Source organism: Pseudochaenichthys georgianus, unplaced genomic scaffold, assembly GCF_902827115.2.
Source record: "Pseudochaenichthys georgianus unplaced genomic scaffold, fPseGeo1.2 scaffold_896_arrow_ctg1, whole genome shotgun sequence".
Classification (NCBI taxonomy): Eukaryota; Metazoa; Chordata; class Actinopteri; order Perciformes; family Channichthyidae; genus Pseudochaenichthys; species Pseudochaenichthys georgianus.
The window spans coordinates 37,076-59,442 of NW_027263430.1; the positions used below are offsets into that span (position 1 = coordinate 37,076).

A 22,367-nucleotide genomic window follows, 5' to 3' on the forward strand; every position below is an offset into this window, starting at 1 on the left:
CACCAGAGAGAAGCGGGCTGTGAATACAGGGAGAGAGCAGCCAGAGAGAAGCGGCTGTGAATAAGGGAGAGAGCAGCCAGAGAGAAGCAGGCTGTGAATACAGGGCGAGAGCACCCAGAGAGGAAGCGGGCTGTGAATACAGGGAGAGAGCACCCAGAGAGAAGCGGGCTGTGAATACAGGGAGAGAGCAGCCAGAGAGAACCGGGCTGTAAATACAGGGAGAGAGCACCCAGAGAGAAGCGGTCTGTGAATACAGGGAGAGAGCACCCAGAGAGAAGCAGGCTGTGTATACAGGGAGAGAGCACCAGAGAGAAGAAGTGGGCACCCAGAGAGAAGTGGGCTGTGAGACCACAGAGAGCACCCAGAGAGAAGCGGGCTGTGAATACAGGGAGAGAGCAGCCAGAGAGAAGTGGGCTGTGAGACCCACAGAGAGCACCAGAGAGAAGTGGGCTGTGAGTACAGGGAGAGAGCAGCCAGAGAGAAGCAGGCTGTGAATACAGGGAGAGAGCAGCCAGAGAGAAGCGGGCTGAATACAGGGAGAGAGCAGCCAGAGAGAAGCGGGCTGTGAATACAGGGAGAGAGCAGCCAGAGAGAAGCGGGCTGTGAATACAGGGAGAGAGCAGCCAGAGAGAAGCAGGCTGAATACGGGAGAGAGCAGCAGAGAGAATTGGGCTGTGAATACAGGGAGAGAGCACCCAGAGAGAAGTGGGCTGTGAGACCCCACAGAGCACCAGAGAGCTCCTTGCAGCACATGGCTCTCCCACCCAGAGCACAGGCTGCTTCACAGCACTTGCAAGCCAGGAAAGTGATTGAATCCTGGGTATACATGTTTTAAATAGTCTGATACCTCCAGGGCGCATCGCACGTTTTACAGGCCAGGGAACCTTAATAATTAAATGTGTTATTGGGCTACGTTGTTGTTGTTGTTCTTATTATTGTGGTGTGTTGTTGTTATGTTTGTGTCTTGTTGTTGTTGTTGTGTGTAGGAGGGTGTGCGGTGTGTGAAGCAGGTTGACTTCCTGGGTCACTTTAACAGAGAGTGGGAGGTCTGTTTGAAAACTTCTACAGACCGCCATCTTTAGAGGGAACACAGCTCAACATCTACTGAAGGTACCTGTCTGTCTCTATCTCTGTGCTGTCGGTCGCTGCTGTCTCTATCTCTGTCTGTCTGTCCGTCTGTCTGTCTCTATCTCTGTCTGTCTGTCCGTCTGTCGTCTGTCCGTCTGTCGTCTCTATCGGTCGTCGTCTGTCGTCTTCTGTCTCTAATCTCTGTATGTGTCTGTCTGTCTGTGTCGTCTCTATCTCTGTCTGTCTGTCCGTCTGTCTGTCTCTATCTCTGTTGTCTGTCCGTCTGTCTGTCTGTCCGTCTGTCTGTCTTATCTCTGTAGTCTGTCGTCTGTCTGTCTCTATATCTGTCTTGTCTGTCTGTCTGTCTGTCTGTCTCTATCTCTGTTGTCTGTCCGCTGTCTGTCTCTATCTCTGTCTTGTCTCTCTGTCTGTCTGTCCGTCTGTCTGTCTCTATCTCGTCGGTCTGTCCGTCTGTCTGTCTCTATCTGTCTTGTCTGTCTGTCTGTGGTCGTCTGTCTGTCTGTCCGTCTGTCTGTCTCTATCTGTCTGTCTGTCTCTATATCTGTCTGTCTGTCCGTCTGTCTGCTCTATCTCGTCTTGTATGTCTGTCTGTGTGTCGTCTGTCTGTCTGTCCGTCTGTCTGTCTCTATCTCTGTCGTCTCTCTATCTCTGTCGTCTCTATCTCTGCCGTCTCTATCTCTGTCTGTCTGTCCGTATGTCCGTCTCTCTGTCTGTCTGGTGTCTGTTGTGTCTGTGTGTCTGTGTCTGTCCGTTCTCCTCTGTCGTCTCTCTCTCTGTCGTCTCTATCTCTGTCTGTCTGTCTGTCCGTGTCTGTCTCTGTCTCACCTGTCTGTCTCTCCTGTCTGTCTCTCACCTGTCTGTCTCTCACCTGTCTGTCTGTCTCACCTGTCTGTCTCACCTGTCTGTTCTCATCCTGTCTGTCTCTCACCTGTCCGTCCCTCAGGATCAGAAAGGGGGTTCCAGAGAGACAGTCAGCCGGGTGAGGTGTCTCCAAAACTCAGAGACTTGACAGCGCTCAGGTAACATCAACACACCTGTGACCATTCATAACACTGATATACTGATGAATAAAGTGTGTGTGTGTGGTGTGTGGTGTGTGGGTGTGTGTGTGTGTGTGTGATGTGTGTATTGTGTGTGGTTGTGTGTGTGTGTGTGTGGGGTGTGTGTGTGTGTGTGTGTGTTGGTGTGTGTGTGTGTGTGTGTGTGTGTGTGTGTGTGTGTTGTGTTGCCGCGGTGGTAACAGAAGCTGCAGACTGTGATCTCCGAGGCTCAGGTGAGGCAGCGGCAGCACAGCATGAAGAGGCAGAAATCACAGCGCTTCCTGCGAGTCAAGCAGTGACATCAATTCCTGTTTACACCGGGACATCACTTCCTGTTTACACACCATCCCGATCACAAACACTGAATCTAAGACGTAAATATGATGTCTGCAGGCTCACTGTCAGGGTTAATATGATGTGGGGGGGTTTGTCCCTGCGCTTTGTCTGCAGGCTCACTGTCAGGGTTAATATGATGTGGGGGGGGTTTTTCCTGCGCTTTGTCTGCAGGCTCACGTCAGGGTTAATATGATGTGGGGGGTTTTGTCCCTGCTCTTGTCTGCAGGCTCACTGTCAGGGTTAATATGATGTGGGGGGGTTGTCCTGCGCTTTGTCTGCAGGCTCACTGTCAGGGTAATATGAGTGGGGGGGGGGTTTGTCCTGCGCTTGTCTGCAGGCTCACTGTCAGGGTTAATATGATGTGGGGGGGGGGTTTTGTCCTGCGCTTTGTCTGCAGGCTCACTGCTCAGGGTGTAAATATGTGGGGGGGTTTGTCCCTGCGCTTTGTCTGCAGGCTCACTGTCAGGGTTAATATGATGTGGTTGGGGTTTTGTCCTGCGCTTTGTCTGCAGGCTCACTGTCAGGGTTAATATGATGTGGGGGGTTTGTCCCTGCGCTTTGTTGCAGGCTCACTGTCAGGGTTAATATGATGTGGGGGGGTTTGTCCCTGCGCTTTGGCAGGCTCACTGTCAGGGTTAATATGATGTGGGGGGGTTTTGTCACCTGCGCTTTGTCTGCAGGCTCCTGTCAGGGTTAATATGACTGTGGGGGGGGTTTTGTCCCTGCTCTTTGTCCTGCAGGTCTCACTGTCAGGCGTTTAATATGAGGTGTGGGGAGGGGGGGGATTTGTCCCTGCGCCTTTGTCTGGCAGGCTCACTGTCAGGGGTTAATTTGACTGTGGGGGTTGGGGTTTGTCCCCTGCGCTTTGTCTGCAGGGCTCAACTGTCAGGGTTAATATGATTGTGGGGGGGTTTGGGGTTGTGTCCCTGCGCTTTGTCTGCAGGCCTCACATGTCAGGGTTAATATGATGTGGGGGGGTTTGTCCCCCTGCGCTTTGTCTGCAGGCTCACTGTCAGGTTAATATGAGTGGGGGGGGTTTTGTCCCTGCGCTTTGTCTGCAGGCTCACCTGTCAGGCGATTAATATGGATTGTGGGGGGGTTTGTCCCTGCTGCTTTGTCTGCAGGCTCACTTCCGGGTTCAATATGATTGTGGGGGGGTTTGTCCCTGCGCTTTGTCTGCAGGCTCCACTGTCAAGGGTTAAATAGGATGTGGGGGGGTTTGTCCCTGCCGCTTTGTCCTGCAGGCTCACTGTCAGGGCTTAATATGATTGTGGGGTGGGGGTTTGTCCCTGCGCCTTTGTCTGCAGGCTCACTGTCAGGGTTAATATGATGTGGGGGGTTTGTCCCTGCTATTTGTATGCAGGTCACTGTCAGGGTTAATATGATGTGGGGGGGGTTTGTCCCTGCGCTTTGTCTGCAGGCTCACTGTCAGGGTTAATATGATGTGGGGGGTTTGTCCCTGCTCTTTTGTCTGCAGGCTCACTGTCAGGGTTAATATGATGTGGGGGGGTTTTGTCCCTGCTCTTTGTCTGCAGGCTCACTGTCAGGGTTAATATGAAGCCATGAAAACACGTTGCCACTACACTAATGAATATTCCTCGTCAGATAATTAAAGAGATGTTTATCTATGAAAATATACAATCTGATTGTTAATGATCAATAAATGAAGTTCCTTCCTGTTTACAAACTCGATCACTGTCTTTATTGTGTGACCCTGAACCAGAACCCGGTGTGTGTGAAACCAGAACCCGGTGTGTGTGAAAGCAGAACCCGGTGTGTGTGTGAAACCAGAACCCGGTGTGTGTGTGAAACCAGAACCCGGTGTGTGTGTGAAACCAGAACCCGGTGTGTGTGAAAGCAGAACCCGGTGTGTGTGAAACCAGAACCCGGTGTGTGTGAAACCAGAACCCGGTGTGTGTGAAACCAGAACCCGGTGTGTGAAAGCAGAACCCGGTGTGTGTGAAACCAGAACCCGGTGTGTGTGAAACCAGAACCCGGTGTGTGTGTGAAACCAGAACCCGGTGTGTGTGAAACCAGAACCCGGTGTGTGTGAAAGCAGAACCCGGTGTGTTTGAAACCAGAACCCGGTGTGTGTGAAAGCAGAACCCGGTGTGTGTGAAACCAGAACCCGGTGTGTGTGAAAGCAGAACCCGGTGTGTGTGAAACCAGAACCCGGTGTGTGTGTGAAAGCAGAACCCGGTGTGTGTGAAAGCAGAACCCGGTGTGTGTGAAACCAGAACCCGGTGTGTGTGAAAGCAGAACCCGGTGTGTGTGAAACCAGAACCCGGTGTGTGTGAAAGCAGAACCCGGTGTGTGTGAAACCAGAACCCGGTGTGTGTGTGAAACCAGAACCCGGTGTGTGTGAAACCAGAACCCGGTGTGTGTGAAAGCAGAACCCGGTGTGTGTGAAACCAGAACCCGGTGTGTGTGAAAGCAGAACCCGGTGTGTGTGAAACCAGAACCCGGTGTGTGTGAAAGCAGAACCCGGTGTGTGTGAAACCAGAACCCGGTGTGTGTGAAACCAGAACCCGGTGTGTGTGAAAGCAGAACCCGGTGTGTGTGAAAGCAGAAACCCGGTGTGTGTGAAAGCAGAACCCGGTGTGTGTGTGAAAGCAGAACCCGGTGTGTGTGAAAGCAGAACCCGGTGTGTGTGAAACCAGAACCTGGTGTGTGTGAAAGCAGAACCCGGTGTGTGTGTGAAAGCAGAACCCGGTGTGTGTGAAAGCAGAACCCGGTGTGTGTGTGAAAGCAGAACCCGGTGTGTGTGTGAAAGCAGAACCCGGTGTGTGTGAAACCAGAACCCTGTGTGTGTGAAAGCAGAACCCGGTGTGTGTGAAACCAGAACCCGGTGTGTGTGAAAGCAGAACCCGGTGTGTGTGAAACCAGAACCCGGTGTGTGTGAAAGCAGAACCCGGTGTTTAGAACCCGGTGTGTGTGAAACCAGAACCCGGTGTGTGTGAAACCAGAACCCGGTGTGTGTGAAAGCAGAACCCGGTGTGTGTGAAACCAGAACCCTGTGTGTGTGAAACCAGAACCCGGTGTGTGTGAAACCAGAACCCGGTGTGTGTGAAACCAGAACCCGGTGTGTGTGAAACCAGAACCCGGTGTGTGTGAAAGCAGAACCCGGTGTGTGTGAAAGCAGAACCCGGTGTGTGTGAAACCAGAACCCGGTGTGTGTGAAACCAGAACCCGGTGTGTGTGAATCCAGAACCCGGTGTGTGTGAAACCAGAACCCGGTGTGTGTGAAAGCAGAACCCGGTGTGTGTGAAAGCAGAACCCGGTGTGTGTGAAAGCAGAACCCGGTGTGTGTGAAACCAGAACCCGGTGTGTGTGAAAGCAGAACCCGGTGTGTGTGAAAGCAGAACCCGGTGTGTGTGAAAGCAGAACCCGGTGTGCGTGAAAGCAGAACCCGGTGTGTGTGAAACCAGAACCCGGTGTGTGTGAAACCAGAACCCGGTGTGTGTGAAAGCAGAACCCGGTGTGTGTGAAACCAGAACCCGGTGTGTGTGAAACCAGAACCCGGTGTGTGTGAAACCAGAACCCGGTGTGTGTGAAAGCAGAACCCGGTGTGTGTGAAACCAGAACCCGGTGTGTGTGAAAGCAGAACCCGGTGTGTGTGAAACCAGAACCGGGTTGTGTCCCGGTGATGTGTACGTGTTGTGATGAGGGCGAGGCAGCCGTGTGAGGACAGAGTGAAGGGAGACGCTGGACTCTGCCGGACCAGATGGCCCGAAGACATTCAGGAGACACTGACTGTGTCCCCTCTGAGCAGCTTCCTGTTGACTGGACCAGTGTCTGGGGTTGTATAAGTACACACATATATATACATATATATATAATATTAAGCTGACCACCAGACCTGCGGGAAAGAAGACGAATGAAACAGACGTGGTTCACGCGTGTTTAATGACAGTGAGATATTAATCGTACAGAGTGACGTGTATCAGAATAAAGTTTCTTAAGTACGTGCGCTTTAAATATCTGTCCTTCAGTAACTGAGATAAAATACATCATTCATAATAACCAGTTCTTACCGGCAGATTAAATATCTGTCAGTTTAAAACTGTGACATTGCTGCAGGTGTCTCACTTCATCAGGTACTGCAGTACTTCGTAATACTTCGTAGTACTTCGCAGTACTTCGTAATACTTGAGTATATTCTGTGGAAGAGCACTTCAAACTGGAATGAAGAGCCCCTCGAGTACGACAGCGTGGTCGGGGGGAGGGGCGTCTTTCTGTCCTCCTCCTCCTCCTCCTCCTCCTCCTACAGAGTTCATCAGCCCCCCCCTCCCCCCCTCCTCATCATCCTCAGAAGTTCATCAGCGGTCCGGATCGAGGTCCGGATCAGCGGTCCGGGTCGAGGTCCTCGTACAGCAGGGAGCCGCTGAAGACAGTGAGCGGCTCCGCAGAGTGGGCCAGCCGCCCCGTCACCAGGTCCACGCACACCGTGTCCTGGCTCTGCAGCGGCAGGATGAGGCTGAACACGGCCAGCGACCCGGGGGGGGTTCTGGTCTCGGCCACCGGGTTGTTCTCCAGGCCTTCGGGCTGGTAGCCTCCCGAGTCCACCCGGGCCATGCCGTAGTTGGACTTGGACAGAACCGCCTCGATCTTCTCGTTCTTATAACCCGTCAGGACGGCGCTGAAGAAGTAGTGTCCGTCTACGGGGGCCGTGAACACACCTGGGGGGGGGGGCACACAGAACACATAATGGTGAATTCAAAGTGATTTTTATCGATACGAGTTTCTAACTGAAGTTAAAAAGCGCTCTCAAGTCGAGCTGTTTCTCAAAGAGATCCATCATAGTGATCTCTGGACTCCAGTAACACCCTGCATGTGATAACTAGTCACTAGGCACAGCCATCGTTCCTGCAGCCTTGGAGCAGGTGTGTGAGGGAGCACACTTGGTGACCAAACATCGGGAGAGAATCAAACGGATACGTGCTGGAGGGAATGATTCTGTGGTCCTGCCTAGGGTTGGGTACCGAGAACCGGTTCCGGTTCGGAACCGGTTCTCGGTACCCAACCCTAGTCCTGCCCCAACTGAGTGAACCTGGAAGGATGCATTCCTCTCAAGGAAGTGTTCCAGCACGGAGTCAGACTACAGTGTGTGGAGAAACAGTGATCGCGTTCAGCGGGAGAACCTGCAGCAGAACCTGCAGCAGAACCTGCCGGGTCATGTGTACCTGTCTTCGGGTCGTAGAAATCTCCTTCGTTGACAAAGGTCTTATCAAAGACGATGGTTCCGGCTCGCTCCATGGGAACCGTAAGAGCAGCGGAGAACGCCAGTCTGGGAACGTGAGCGTCACCTCCGGGACGTCCTGAACAAACGGGAAACACATCAAGGTTACAGATGATTCTGTTTCCATGGTTACTGCTGTTGCTAATGATGTTAGCACACAGAGAACCTGCCAACAACAGGACATATAAAGTATATTTCTATAACATGTCTGGTCTACCATGAGACCCTGTCTCTCCAGGTCGTCCTGGAGGTCCCAGAGGCCCTCGGGGACCCGGCAGCCCGTTAAAGCCTCTCTCTCCGGAGGGTCCTGGGGGTCCTGGCAGGCCTGTGGATGATATGAACTGTTGATTAAAAACTGGTGTCTCATTGGAGGTTCTCTGTAAGATGTTCCTGTCGGTTCCTTCAGTAACTGAAGGTCATCGGGACGCAGCTGCAGTAACCCACAGAGAGAAGCACAGAAACACACGCTCACTGTTCAGGTCTCGCTCCGAGGAGGTCTGCATCTCCTGGAAGACCTGGTTCACGCTCGAGTTCAGGTTCTTCATCCTGCTGTAGACATCCTCCTGGTTCTTCTGAATGTAGTCCAAGACTCCTCCGTGATGGACCACCGACTCATTCAGACCGGAAACACACGTCCACAAGCTGGAGACATGTCGGTTCAGACCTGAACGCAACACGGGAAACAAGAGGAACAACACGTCACAACAAGGGACACGACACGTCAACACACGAGACACGACACGTCAACACACGGGACACGACACGTCAACACACGAGACACGACACGTCAACACACGGGACACGACACGTCACAACACGGGACACGACACGTCAACACACGAGACACGACACGTCAACACACGAGACACGACACGTCAACACACGGACACGACACGTCAACACACGGGACACGACACGTCAACACACGAGACACGACACGTCAACACACGAGACACGACACGTCAACACACGGGACACGACACGTCAACACACGAGACACGACACGTCAACACACGGGACACGACACGTCAACACACGGGACACGACACGTCAACACACGAGACACGACACGTCAACACACGGGACACGACACGTCAACACACGGGACACGACACGTCAACACACGGGACACGACACGTCAACACACGGGACACGACACGTCACAACAAGGGACACGACACGTCAACACACGAGACACGACACGTCAACACACGGGACACGACACGTCAACACACGGGACACGACACGTCAACACACGAGACACGACACGTCAACACACGAGACACGACACGTCAACACACGGGACACGACACGTCAACACACGAGACACGACACGTCAACACACGGGACACGACACGTCAACACACGAGACACGACACGTCAACACACGGGACACGACACGTCAACACACGGGACACGACACGTCAACACACGGGACACGACACGTCAACACACGGGACACGACACGTCAACACACGGGACACGACACGTCAACACACGGGACACGACACGTCAACACACGAGACACGACACGTCAACACACGAGACACGACACGTCAACACACGAGACACGACACGTCAACACACGAGACACGACACGTCAACACACGAGACACGACACGTCAACACACGAGACACGACACGTCAACACACGGGACACGACACGTCAACACACGAGACACGACACATCAACACACGAGACACGACACGTCAACACACGGGACACGACACGTCAACACACGGGACACGACACGTCAACACACGAGACACGACACGTCAACACACGAGACACGACACGTCAACACACGGGACACGACACGTCAACACACGAGACACGACACGTCAACACACGGGACACGACACGTCAACACACGAGACACGACACGTCAACACACGGACACGACACGTCAACACACGAGACACGACACGTCAACACACGAGACACGACACGTCAACACACGAGACACGACACGTCAACACACGGGACACGACACGTCACAACAAGGGACACGACACGTCAACACACGGGACACGACACGTCAACACACGAGACACGACACGTCACAACAAGGGACACGACACGTCAACACACGGGACACGACACGTCAACACACGGGACACGACACGTCAACACACGGGACACGACACGTCACAACAAGGGACACGACACGTCAACACACGGGACACGACACGTCAACACACGGGACACGACACGTCAACACACGGGACACGACACGTCAACACACGAGACACGACACGTCAACACACGGGACACGACACGTCAACACACGAGACACGACACGTCAACACACGGGACACGACACGTCAACACACGGGACACGACACGTCACAACAAGGACACGGGACACGTCAACACACGAGACACGACACGTCAACACACGGGACACGACACGTCACAACAAGGACACGGGACACGTCAACACGCGGGACACGTCAACACACGGGACACGTCAACACACGAGACACGACACGTCAACACACGAGACACGACACGTCACAACAAGGACACGGGACACGTCAACACGCGGGACACGTCAACACGCGGGACACGGCAACACGCGGGACACGTCAACACACGGGACACGTCAACACACGAGACACGACACGTCAACACACGAGACACGACACGTCACAACAAGGACACGGGACACGTCAACACGCGGGACACGTCAACACGCGGGACACGGCAACACGCGGGACACGTTAACACGCGGGACACGGCAACACGCGGGACGTAGGCTAAAGGATGTAGAAGATCGGATTACGCACCTTCCTTGATGTTGAGGATGGACATGGAGACGCCGTCCAGCCGGCTGCAGACGCCCTCCAGCTTGGACAGCCTCTTCTCCAGCCCGTCTCCGGACCTCCTGCAGTCCCCCAGTTCCACCAGCAGGGTGCTGTCGACCCGCCGCACGTCCTGCTCCGCCCCCTGCAGGCGGACCTGGCTCTCCTCGATGTGCTCCCTCACCTCCTGCTGGATCTTGTCCAGCTCGGAGATGATCTTGTCCTTTGTGTTTCCTGTCGGAGGATCAGAGTCAGGTGCAAGGTGCAGACATAAAAGTAAAACAGAAATTAAAAACGCAGACAGAGAACTGTATGGAGCGGGCGTCCCCAGACTCACCGAGGTCTGTGAGGACGCTGCCGTGCTTCTGCACCGTGTGCTGGAGCCCCTTCAGGGAGTCGTTGATGGAGCGGAAGGTCAGGACGGCCTCCGTCAGCTCCGCCTGCAGCGTCTTCAGCTGGTTGTTGTTGACCGAGCCGCCGATCACACTGTGGCCATCTAAAGGCTTCTCAGCACTCAACCCGGGTCTGATGGAGCCACCAGAACCTCCAGAACCTCCAGAACCACCAGAACCTCCGGAACCACCAGAACCACCACCTTTTGGGAGTGTAGTTTGACAATAAACTCATATTTTGAGGAAATGTTCAGAGATATGAAAAGCACCTGAATATGTGTCCTAGCCACCGAAATAACCGAGAACCAACAGTTTGTATCGAGTTCTGAAAACTACTACTGGTTTCCTCACAGCCGATCAATGCAAGCCTTCTGGGACTCGTTGCGATATGGGATCGGGCGTGGTATACATGATGTAAAGCCTCTCTACATGAGGAGGGGTTCTGAGCTTTGGGCATTAATACGAATGTATGTATTCGGTTCTGAAACCGTCTTTGTAAACAAAGCAAGAGTAACTTTGGGGTTCAAAGAGCTCTCATGTGATTGGCTGACCTGTGGTCGTACCCGGACAGCTGCACCTCCTGACGTCGTCCCGCAGCATCCGGACATCGTCCTCCAGTTGTGAACACATCTGGGAGCATCCTTCTCTGCGGGAGTCCAGCCGGGTCTGCAGTCTGTTGATGTGGATCTGCATAAGCCCCAGTGCATCCTGGGAGTGGTTCTTCAGTCGTCGCAGCTCATCCTCCACCTTCCCGCACAGCACGCAGTCGTGGCCCAGCATCTCCACCTCCGTCACGATGCGGTGGAAGTTCTCGCCGTGGTCCCCGGTCAGAGCCTTGATCTGATGCACATCGTGGGTCAGGTCCACCACCTCGGGAGGGAAAACGTTATGATCATCACAGCGACAGCATACGGAGAGACCACCATCGGACTCGTGACCTCACCTTGTTCTGCAGAGAGTCTCCGGACACCGACAGGTCTTTGAGCTCTGTGTTGAAGTGTCGGATCTGATCCTCGTTGGCGACGACTCTCCACTCCAAAGACTTCTCTGTGGTCCTACCTCCTCCCGTGGATCCTCCTCCCGTGGATCCTTCTCCCGTGGATCCTCCTCCCGTGGATCCTCCTCCCGTGGATCCTCCTCCCGTGGATCCTCCTCCCGTGGATCCACCTCCCGTGGATCCTCCTCCTGTCCCAGATAGTCCTCCTCCTGTAGATCCTCCTCCTGTCCCAGATAGTCCTCCTCCTGTAGATCCTCCTCCTGTGGATCCTCCTCCCGTGGATCCTCCTCCCGTGGATCCTCCTCCTGTGGATCCTCCTCCCGTGGATCCTCCTCCCGTGGATCCTCCTCCCGTGGATCCTCCTCCCGTGGATCCTCCTCCCGTGGATCCTCCTCCCGTGGATCCTCCTCCTGTGGATCCTCCTCCTTCAGATCCACCTCCTGTGGACCCACCTCCTGTGGATCCTCCTCCTGTGGATCCTTCTCCTGTGGATCCTCCTCCTCCTGTGGATCCTTCTCCTGTGGATCCACCTCCTGTGGACCCACCTCCTGTGGATCCTCCTCCTGTAGATCCTCCTCCTGTGGATCCTCCTCCTCCTGTGGATCCTTCTCCTGTGGATCCACCTCCTTTAGATCCTCCTCCTCCTCTAGATTCTCCACAGCTGCAGTCCTCCAGCCTCCGGGTCGTGGTGTTCATGATGTTCTCCAGGTTCCTCAGCCTCTGGTCTTGGTGGCTCAGCTGGTCCTTCAGCAGCCCCACATCCAGCTCCACGTCTGAGACCCTGAAGGCCTGGTCATCAAACCGGTCCAGGAACACGGTCCTCAGGTCTCCGAGTTCTCTGTGGAAGTATTCCTTCAGGTGGTTGTCCAGGTTATCAGTCCTCTGCACGGTGCTGTTGACCCGCCGCTCCAGGTCCTTCAGCCGGTGGTCCAGTCGACCCTCCGTCACAACTACCCCCCGGTCCCCAACCCCTGATCCCCCGCCGCCCCCTGATCCTCTGCTTCCGCCGTCCACAGTGTTGCCTCCCCCCCTGCTGAGGTCCTTGTCCAGCCTGGTCTGGAGAAGGTCCAGGTTCTCGGAGGCCGAACTGATCTTCCGCTCAGCGTCAGAGACCCGGTCTCGGAGGTGGTTCACGGTGTCGCAGCACCCCCGCAGTCGCACCACTTCGCGTTGCAGCCCGTCCAGGTTCTGGCGGTACCGAGAGTCCGTGTCACTGAGCTTCTTCTCCAGAGCTGCGATGCGCTCGCGGCCCTCCCTCTGCTGTCGGCGCAGATCCTCCACACCGGCCTGAAAAACAGGGTTCATGGTTTGATTTGAAGGTTTCATTGGGACTGGACGGACGGCCCCTTAACGGAGGACTGGTACCTGACAGGAGGAGCAGGACAGCGAAACCCTCCTCTCCAGCTCCTGGAGGATCTCTGCTTTCAGGGAGTCCATCTTCCAGCCGCTCAGACCCCCTCCGGACGGACCGGCCTCCAGCTGGCCCCCCTTCCCGTTCACCAGGTGGTTGTTGATGCTGACCAGTGTTTTATCGTGAGCCTGTTGGAGCAAACACACTTCAGACCAGATCCAGTACAGTGCCCTCTCTGCTGCTCCTCGTCTGCAGGACCTCTTTAAAGATTGAGCTCCATTAAGTGGATCTGTCTTTGCTTCATTAGCTGCAATACATCGTATTATCGTATCGTATTAAATCAGTGATGGCTTCCAATATAAAGAGCCTGGCTGACTCGCCTGTGTGCGGTTGTCCAGCTGGTCCAGTTTGGTCTGGATGCTGTGGATGGTCTCTTTAATCTCCGGCTGAGCGGCATCCGCCGGGTTCCTCCCGCCTGAAGAGGAACCTCCTGAAGAAGGACCTCCTGAAGAGGAACCTCCTGAAGAGGAACCTCCTGAAGAAGGACCTCCTGAAGAGGAACCTCCTGAAGAGGAACCTCCTGAAGAAGGACCTCCTGAAGAGGAACCTCCTGAAGAAGGACCTCCTGAAGAAGGACCTCCTGAAGAAGGACCTCCTGAAGAGGGACCTCCTGAAGAAGGACCTCCTGAAGAAGAACCTCCTGAAGAAGGACCTCCTGAAGAGGAACCTCCTGAAGAGGAACCTCCTGAAGAAGGACCTCCTGAAGAGGAACCTCCTGAAGAAGGACCTCCTGAAGAAGGACCTCCTGAAGAGGGACCTCCTGAAGAAGGACCTCCTGAAGAAGAACCTCCTGAAGAAGGACCTCCTGAAGAGGAACCTCCTGAAGAAGGACCTCCTGAAGAAGGACCTCCTGAAGAGGAACCTCCTGAAGAGGAACCTCCTGAAGAGGAACCTCCTGAAGAAGGACCTCCTGAAGAGGAACCTCCTGAAGAGGAACCTCCTGAAGAGGAACCTCCTGAAGAAGGACCTCCTGAAGAGGAACCTCCTGAAGAGGAACCTCCTGAAGAGGAACCTCCTGAAGAGGAACCTCCTGAAGAGGAACCTCCTGAAGAGGAACCTCCTGAAGAAGGACCTCCTGAAGAGGAACCTCCTGAAGAAGGACCTCCTGAAGAGGAACCTCCTCCGGTGTTCAGGCTGGCCTGGAGGTCCTGCAGGTTTTTGTTCAGACTCTGGACCCTCTCCTCGAGCTGTCTCATCCTCTCATCCTCTACCCGACCTGAGAGAACAGGAAGTAGATCATTAATGGGCTGCTGGTACCCGACGCTTCCTGATGTGTTTCTGTTTCTGTTCATCATCATGCATTTTAGAACCCCCTCGTACCCCTCTGTGTCGGCCTCTGACGCCCTTTCACACCAAGGCTTTCCCGTTCTAGCTCCGTGCTAGAGCTGGTTCGGAACCGGTTCTTCGGTTCAGCTCCCGCTCTGTTCACACCGCTCAGAGCCCGACTGGTGCTGCGTCATTGCGTCATCGCTTGCGTCATGACGTAACCGTTCGCGTGCCTGCTTCATAAAGCCAAACCGTGCGGAAACCCCTCACAGCAACAACAACAACAACAACATCGACAACAACAACGACCGATTGTATTGAAGCGCTACTCGTTTTGCTCTGTCTAAATGAAATGGAAGAAATGGGACGACTTTACTTCCAACTGTACAGTCGTTACATGCTACATTCAAAAGTTCTTTACAATCATCATCAGCGACGACTCCGTAGGAGAAAGAAGGTAAATATACGTCCTATTCGACGGCGTTAGAGCTAGCTGTTGATAGCCTCTGCATGCGCCAAGCTCAACATACCCAGCTTGGCAGCATTAATTACTTTGGTATAACATTACAACTGATGCCCCTGCCCCCGCCGCCGACGTAAGCGTGACGTATGCGGTGCTTGCTTTCTAGACCGACACATTTTTGGTGCTTGAAACGAACCGGATTGCGGAGCTAAGAGGCCGCTCCGCTGCGGTGTGAATAGGAAAAAACGGTGCTTTTCAAGCTCCAGCTCCGAACCGGCCCTGGAACCGCGTTGGTGTAAAAGGGGCATTAGAGAAACGCTGATTTTGTGACTGTGGCTGCTGGCCCCGCCCCTTTTTGAGCATGGCCAGGCAAGCAGTGAGCTTTACTACAAGGTGAGTTCCTCTTTTTATTTCCTGCGTCTTTCCACGGGGGATTCTCTGCATCTGTCAGGACTCTCATGATTTGTCACGTCTGTAGTTGTGTATGTCTGGTTGTGGGTATGTTCCTCCTGGTGTATTGTCTGGTCTCTTGTCCCGGTGTCTCCATGTCGTTAGTTTCCCTGGTGTGTCTAACTTCCTGATTGTGTCCCCTGTCACTCCTTGTGTGTCTCCTGTGCTCATCAGCGTCAGCCCCGCCCCTGATTGGTCCCACCTGTGTCTAGTTACCCTGTGTTTAAATGCCCCTGTCTCCCAGTGTTCAGTGTCGGTTCGTCTTGTGATGTGGCTTGTCCTCGGGGAGTGTTCTGTTCTGCCTGTGTATATAGCCTTGGAATAAAGGAATTATTTGTACGTTAATCTGCATTTGGGTCCTACCTGCTTCACACGCCGTAACATTACAACCCGACCAACAATATGGGCCCAGCAGATCCTTTTGAGCAGGAGTTATTGGACTTTACGTTTTCTTTGGCTACCTGCTCTGATCGATGGATAGGAGCGGTCAGGGTTCAGCAGCGAGATGCGAGAGGCTTTTGGATTACCTCACGATTTGTTTTCCCGATCCTGACAGACCCAGGTCTCCCAACTCCTGTTTTGATACCACACGCATTGGGGTGGTCCGTCTGGCGTCAGCCCCTGCTTCTCACCCAGTGTTTGCTACTGTCCAGGAGCCATTCGCTGGTACTCGTCTGGCCTTTGGAGGTCCACGGAGCCTCCAAACGGCTCCTAAAGGAAGGGGTCGCAAGGCCAGGTTGGCAGCACGAGCCCAAAGGGCCAGGGTTCCAGAACCAGTTCAGCCCCCAGCAGCCATGGTTCCGTGGCTGCTGTCCCTCCTTTAGTCCCAACTCTAGTCCCTCCTCGAGTCCCCTCTCTAGTTCCCCTCTCGAGTCTCCTCTCGAGTTTCCTTCTCTCGTTCCTCCTCTGGTCCCTCCTCTAGTCTCTCCTGTAGTCCCTTCTCTAGTCCCTTCCCTAGTCCCTCCTCAGGTCACTTTCCTAGTCCCTTCTCTAGTCCCATCTCAAGTCCCTACTGAAGTGCCGTTGGAGGTCCCGCAGACTACTCTTCTGCCGGGGGTCCTGCCAACCCCATGTCCTGTCTCGTTGGAGGTCCCGCCGTCTGCTCTCCTGCCGGGGGTCCTGCCAATCCTGTGTTCTGTGCCGTTGGAGGCCCCGCCGACTACTCTCCTGCCGGGGGTCCTGCCGGCCCTTTGTCCTGTCTCGTTGGAGGTCCCGCTGTCTACTCTCCTGCCGGGGGTCCTGCCAACCCTATGTCCTGTGCTGTTGGAGGTTCCGTTGGGGTTCCTGCCAGCTCCATGTCCTGTCCCGTTGGGGGTCCCGTCGACTACTCTCCTGCCGGGGGTCCTGCCAACCCTGTGTCCTGTCCCGTTGGGGGTCTCGCCGACGACTCTTCTGCCGGGGGTCCTGCCAGCCCTAGGTCCTGTGCCGTTGGAGGTCCCGCCGACTACTCTCCTGCCGGGGGTCCTGCCAACCCTATGTCCAGTCACGTTGGGGGTCCCGCTGTCAAGTCTTCTGCCGGGGGATCTGCCAACCCCTTGTCCTGTTCAGTTGGATGTCCCGCCAGCACCGGTCTCGTCGGAGGTCCTGCCAACTCCTGGTCCTCTTCTGCCGGGGGTCCTGCCAGCCCTAGGTCCTGTTCAGTTGGAGGTCCCGCCAGCACCGGTCTCGTCGTAGGTCCTGCCAACTCCTGGTCCTCTTCCGTCGGGGATCCTGCCGAAGCCTGTCCCACCGGCTCCGGTTCCTGTTCGTCCTCCGGAGCTGATTGGCCTTCGCCCCACCTTGGACTCTGCCTTGCCCCCGGGCCGTCCGCCCGAGACCCCCACCTTGGACTCTGCCTTGCCCCCGGGCCATCCGCCCGAGTCCCCTCCTCCGGACCCCCTCCACCCACCCTGCTTGAGGTTTTGGACTTTTGTGTTTTTGTGACAGGTTAGCTCTGAGTGTTAGCGATGCTAATGTGAACACAAACCAGAACACGTCGTTCAGAGAGAGGTTTGTTTCTGACCCGCGGCGAGTCTCCTGAATCTCCAGAACACGTCGTTCAGAGAGAGGTTTGTTTCTGACCCGCGGCGAGTCTCCTGAATCTCCAGAACACGTCGTTCAGAGAGAGGGTTTGTTTCTGACCCGCGGCGAGTCTCCTGAATCTCCAGAACACGTCGTTCAGAGAGAGGGTTTGTTTCTGACCCGCGGCGAGTCTCCTGAATCTCCAGAACACGTCGTTCAGAGAGAGGTTTGTTTTCTGACCCGCGGCGAGTCTCCTGAATCTCCAGAACAGGTCGTCAGAGAGAGGGTTTGTTTCTGACCCGCGGCGAGTCTCCTGAATCTCCAGAACAGGTCGTTCAGAGAGAGGTTTGTTTCTGACCCGCGGCGAGTCTCCTGAATCTCCAGAACACGTCGTTCAGAGAGAGGTTTGTTTCTGACCCGCGGCGAGTCTCCTGAATCTCCAGAACAGGTCGTTCAGAGAGAGGGTTTGTTTCTGACCCGCGGCGAGTCTCCTGAATCTCCAGAACACGTCGTTCAGAGAGAGGTTTGTTTCGGACCCGCGGCGAGTCTCCTGAATCTCCAGAACACGTCGTTCAGAGAGAGGTTTGTTTCTGACCCGCGGCGAGTCTCCTGAATCTCCAGAACACGTCGTTCAGAGAGAGAGGGTTTGTTTCTGACCCGCGGCGAGTCTCCTGAATCTCCAGAACACGTCGTTCAGAGAGAGGTTTGTTTCGGACCCGCGGCGAGTCTCCTGAATCTCCAGAACACGTCGTTCAGAGAGAGGTTTGTTTCTGACCCGCGGCGAGTCTCCTGAATCTCCAGAACACGTCGTTCAGAGAGAGGGTTTGTTTCTGACCCGCGGCGAGTCTCCTGAATCTCCAGAACACGTCGTTCAGAGAGAGGTTTGTTTCTGACCCGCGGCGAGTCTCCTGAATCTCCAGAACACGTCGTTCAGAGAGAGGTTTGTTTCTGACCCGCGGCGAGTCTCCTGAATCTCCAGAACACGTCGTTCAGAGAGAGGTTTGTTTCTGACCCGCGGCGAGTCTCCTGAATCTCCAGAACACGTCGTTCAGAGAGAGGTTTGTTTCTGACCCGCGGCGAGTCTCCTGAATCTCCAGAACACGTCGTTCAGAGAGAGGTTTGTTTCTGACCCGCGGCGAGTCTCCTGAATCTCCAGAACACGTCGTTCAGAGAGAGGGTTTGTTTCTGACCCGCGGCGAGTCTCCTGAATCTCCAGAACACGTCGTTCAGAGAGAGGTTTGTTTCTGACCCGCGGAGAGTCTCCTGAATCTCCAGAACACGTCGTTCAGAGAGAGAGGTTTGTTTCTGACCCGTCTCCTGAATCTCCAGAACACGTCGTTCAGAGAGAGGGTTTGTTTCTGACCCGCGGCGAGTCTCCTGAATCTCCAGAACACGTCGTTCAGAGAGAGAGGTTTGTTTCTGACCCGGCGAGTCTCCTGAATCTCCAGAACACGTCGTTCAGAGAGAGGGTTTGTTTCTGACCCGCGGCGAGTCTCCTGAATCTCCAGAACACGTCGTTCAGAGAGAGGTTTGTTTCTGACCCGCGGCGAGTCTCCTGAATCTCCAGAACACGTCGTTCAGAGAGAGGTTTGTTTCTGACCCGCGGCGAGTCTCCTGAATCTCCAGAACACGTCGTTCAGAGAGAGGTTTGTTTCTGACCCGCGGCGAGTCTCCTGAATCTCCAGAACACGTCGTTCAGAGAGAGGTTTGTTTCTGACCCGCGGCGAGTCTCCTGAATCTCCAGAACACGTCGTTCAGAGAGAGAGGTTTGTTTCTGACCCGCGGCGAGTCTCCTGAATCTCCAGAACACGTCGTTCAGAGAGAGGTTTGTTTCTGACCCGCGCGAGTCTCCTGAATCTCCAGAACACGTCGTTCAGAGAGAGGGTTTGTTTCTGACCCGCGGCGAGTCTCCTGAATCTCCAGAACACGTCGTTCAGAGAGAGGTTTGTTTCTGACCCGCGGCGAGTCTCCTGAATCTCCAGAACACGTCGTTCAGAGAGAGGTTTGTTTCTGACCCGTCTCCTGAATCTCCAGAACACGTCGTTCAGAGAGAGGGTTTGTTTCTGACCCGCGGCGAGTCTCCTGAATCTCCAGAACACGTCGTTCAGAGAGAGGTTTGTTTCTGACCCGCGGAGAGTCTCCTGAATCTCCAGAACACGTCGTTCAGAGAGAGAGGTTTGTTTCTGACCCGTCTCCTGAATCTCCAGAACACGTCGTTCAAAGAGAGGGTTTGTTTCTGACCCGCGGAGAGTCTCCTGAATCTCCAGAACACGTCGTTCAGAGAGAGGGTTTGTTTCTGACCCGCGGCGAGTCTCCTGAATCTCCAGAACACGTCGTTCAGAGAGAGGTTTGTTTCTGACCCGCGGCGAGTCTCCTGAATCTCCAGAACACGTCGTTCAGAGAGAGGTTTGTTTCTGACCCGCGGCGAGTCTCCTGAATCTCCAGAACACGTCGTTCAGAGAGAGAGGTTTGTTTCTGACCCGCGGCGAGTCTCCTGAATCTCCAGAACACGTCGTTCAGAGAGAGGTTTGTTTCTGACCCGCGGAGAGTCTCCTGAATCTCCAGAACACGTCGTTCAGAGAGAGGTTTGTTTCTGACCCGTCTCCTGAATCTCCAGAACACGTCGTTCATGACGGGAGACCTTTAATACAATACTACGAACACACGTGGATAATCATTAGACTTATGCGATGCCCTCACCAGCGTGTCCTCCGGTGGGTCTGGATTTAGATCCCGCCCCCCCGCCCGGTGACGGTCCTGATCCCGGACCCTCGCCACAGTCCAACCCGCTGTAACCATGGCAACACTTCCACTCCAGTGCCGTGGCCATCTTGTAGGCGACTTTGTACCGCGGCCTCATGAAGGTCCGGTACCTGCAAAGAGGGAAGACATGCTGGATCTGTGTGTGTGCGTGCGTGCGTGTGTGTGTGTGTGTGTGTGTGTGTGTGTGTGTGTGTGTGTACTCACAGCACTGCCCTGCTGCACTGCCCCCCCCACCCACAGGGATGATACTCTGGCTTCACGTAGGTCTCCACTCCGTCCTCCACCACACAGCTCACCGTCTTCGTCACCACGAACGCACACCAGTTCCTGGTACACACACACACACACACACACACACACACACACACACACACACACACACACACACACACACACACACACACACACACCATCAGGTGTCTGGGTGATGTTGCAGCTTCATAAACACCCACAGGTCTCCTGAGGGCAGTTCTGAACACATGTAGTGTGAGGGCAGGGAGAGGATGAAGAAGATGCCTGTGAAAGTACACACACACACACACACACACACACACACACACACACACACACACACACACACACACACACACACACACACACACACACACACACACACACACACACACACACACACAGCCATGTCTCGGGTGAGCTAAGGTCAGACTGAGCGTGTGCAGATGTGTTCCAGATGTTTCCAGGATCAGATGATGCTGCAGATATTTCAGAACAAACTGTGTCTTTAGAAATATGAAATGTGTAAACTGAGGCTTTTATTTTGAAAGAGCACTTCCTGCCACGTGTCCACGTTGTCTCCTGTGTGAGCTCCCCTGCGTGTCCCCCGTGTGAGCTCCCCTGCGTGTCCCCCGTGTGAGCTCGTCTGCGTGTCCCCCGTGTGAGCTCGTCTGCGTGTCCCCCGTGTGAGCTCGTCTGCGTGTCCCCCGTGTGAGCTCGTCTGCGTGTCCCCCGTGTGAGCTCGTCTGCGTGTCCCCCGTGTGAGCTCGTCTGCGTGTCCCCCGTGTGAGCTCGTCTGCATGTCCCCCGTGTGAGCTCGTCTGCGTGTCCCCCGTGTGAGCTCGTCTGCGTGTCCCCCGTGTGAGCTCGTCTGCGTGTCCCTGTGTGAGCTCGTCTGCGTGTCCCCTGTGTCCCCCGTGTGAGCTCGTCTGCGTGTCTCCTGTGTGAGCTCGTCTGCGTGTCCCCCGTGTGAGCTCGTCTGCGTGTCCCCTGTGTGAGCTCGTCTGCGTGTCCCCTGTGTCCCCCGTGTGAGCTCGTCTGCGTGTCCCCCGTGTGAGCTCGTCTGCGTGTCCCTGTGTGAGCTCGTCTGCGTGTCTCCTGTGTCTCCTGTGTGAGCACGTCTGCGTGTCCCCCGTGTGAGCTCGTCTGCGTGTCCCCTGTGTGAGCTCGTCTGCGTGTCCCCTGTGTCTCCTGTGTGAGCTCGTCTGCGTGTCCCCCGTGTGAGCTCGTCTGCGTGTCCCCTGTGTGAGCTCGTCTGCGTGTCCCCTGTGTCCCCCGTGTGAGCTCGTCTGCGTGTCCCCTGTGTGAGCTCGTCTGCGTGTCCCCTGTGTGAGCTCGTCTGCGTGTCCCCTGTGTGAGCTCGTCTGCGTGTCCCCGTGTGAGCTCGTCTGCGTGTCCCCTGTGTCCCCTGTGTGAGCTCGTCTGCGTGTCCCCCGTGTGAGCTCGTCTGCGTGTCCCCTGTGTGAGCTCGTCTGCGTGTCCCCTGTGTCCCCCGTGTGAGCTCGTCTGCGTGTCCCCGTGTGAGCTCGTCTGCGTGTCCCCTGTGTGAGCTCGTCTGCGTGTCCCCTGTGTGAGCTCGTCTGCGTGTCCCCTGTGTCCCCTGTGTGAGCTCGTCTGCGTGTCCCCGTGTGAGCTCGTCTGCGTGTCCCCCTGTGTGAGCTCGTCTGCGTGTCCCCTGTGTGAGCTCGTCTGCGTGTCCCCTGTGTGAGCTCGTCTGCGTGTCCCCTGTGTGAGCTCGTCTGCGTGTCCCCTGTGTCCCCGTGTGAGCTCGTCTGCGTGTCCCCCGTGTGAGCTCGTCTGCGTGTCCCCCGTGTGAGCTCGTCTGCGTGTCCCCCGTGTCCCTGTTGAGCTCGTCTGCGTGTCCCCCTGTGTCCCCTGTGTGAG

At 55.3% G+C, this 22,367-nt stretch overlaps 1 protein-coding gene and 1 pseudogene across 1 annotated transcript; both read right to left on the reverse strand.

The window, feature by feature from the left end:
• The window catches only part of LOC117444697 (EMILIN-1-A-like), a 14,769-nt pseudogene extending 8,027 nt beyond the window's left edge, over positions 1-6,742 (reverse strand).
• LOC117444699 (EMILIN-1-A-like) lies at positions 6,354-22,324 on the reverse strand (the record flags this gene model as incomplete). Its single annotated transcript, XM_071202773.1, has 13 exons — positions 6,354-7,144; positions 7,649-7,783; positions 7,922-8,029; positions 8,177-8,368; positions 10,495-10,743; positions 10,847-11,104; positions 11,465-11,771; positions 11,845-13,185; positions 13,264-13,437; positions 13,630-14,525; positions 20,190-20,362; positions 20,457-20,579; positions 21,047-22,324. Coding segments are annotated over 13 exons (5,569 nt in total), but the record flags the coding sequence as incomplete, so codon positions are not given.
• Positions 22,325-22,367: the final 43 nt, after the last annotated feature.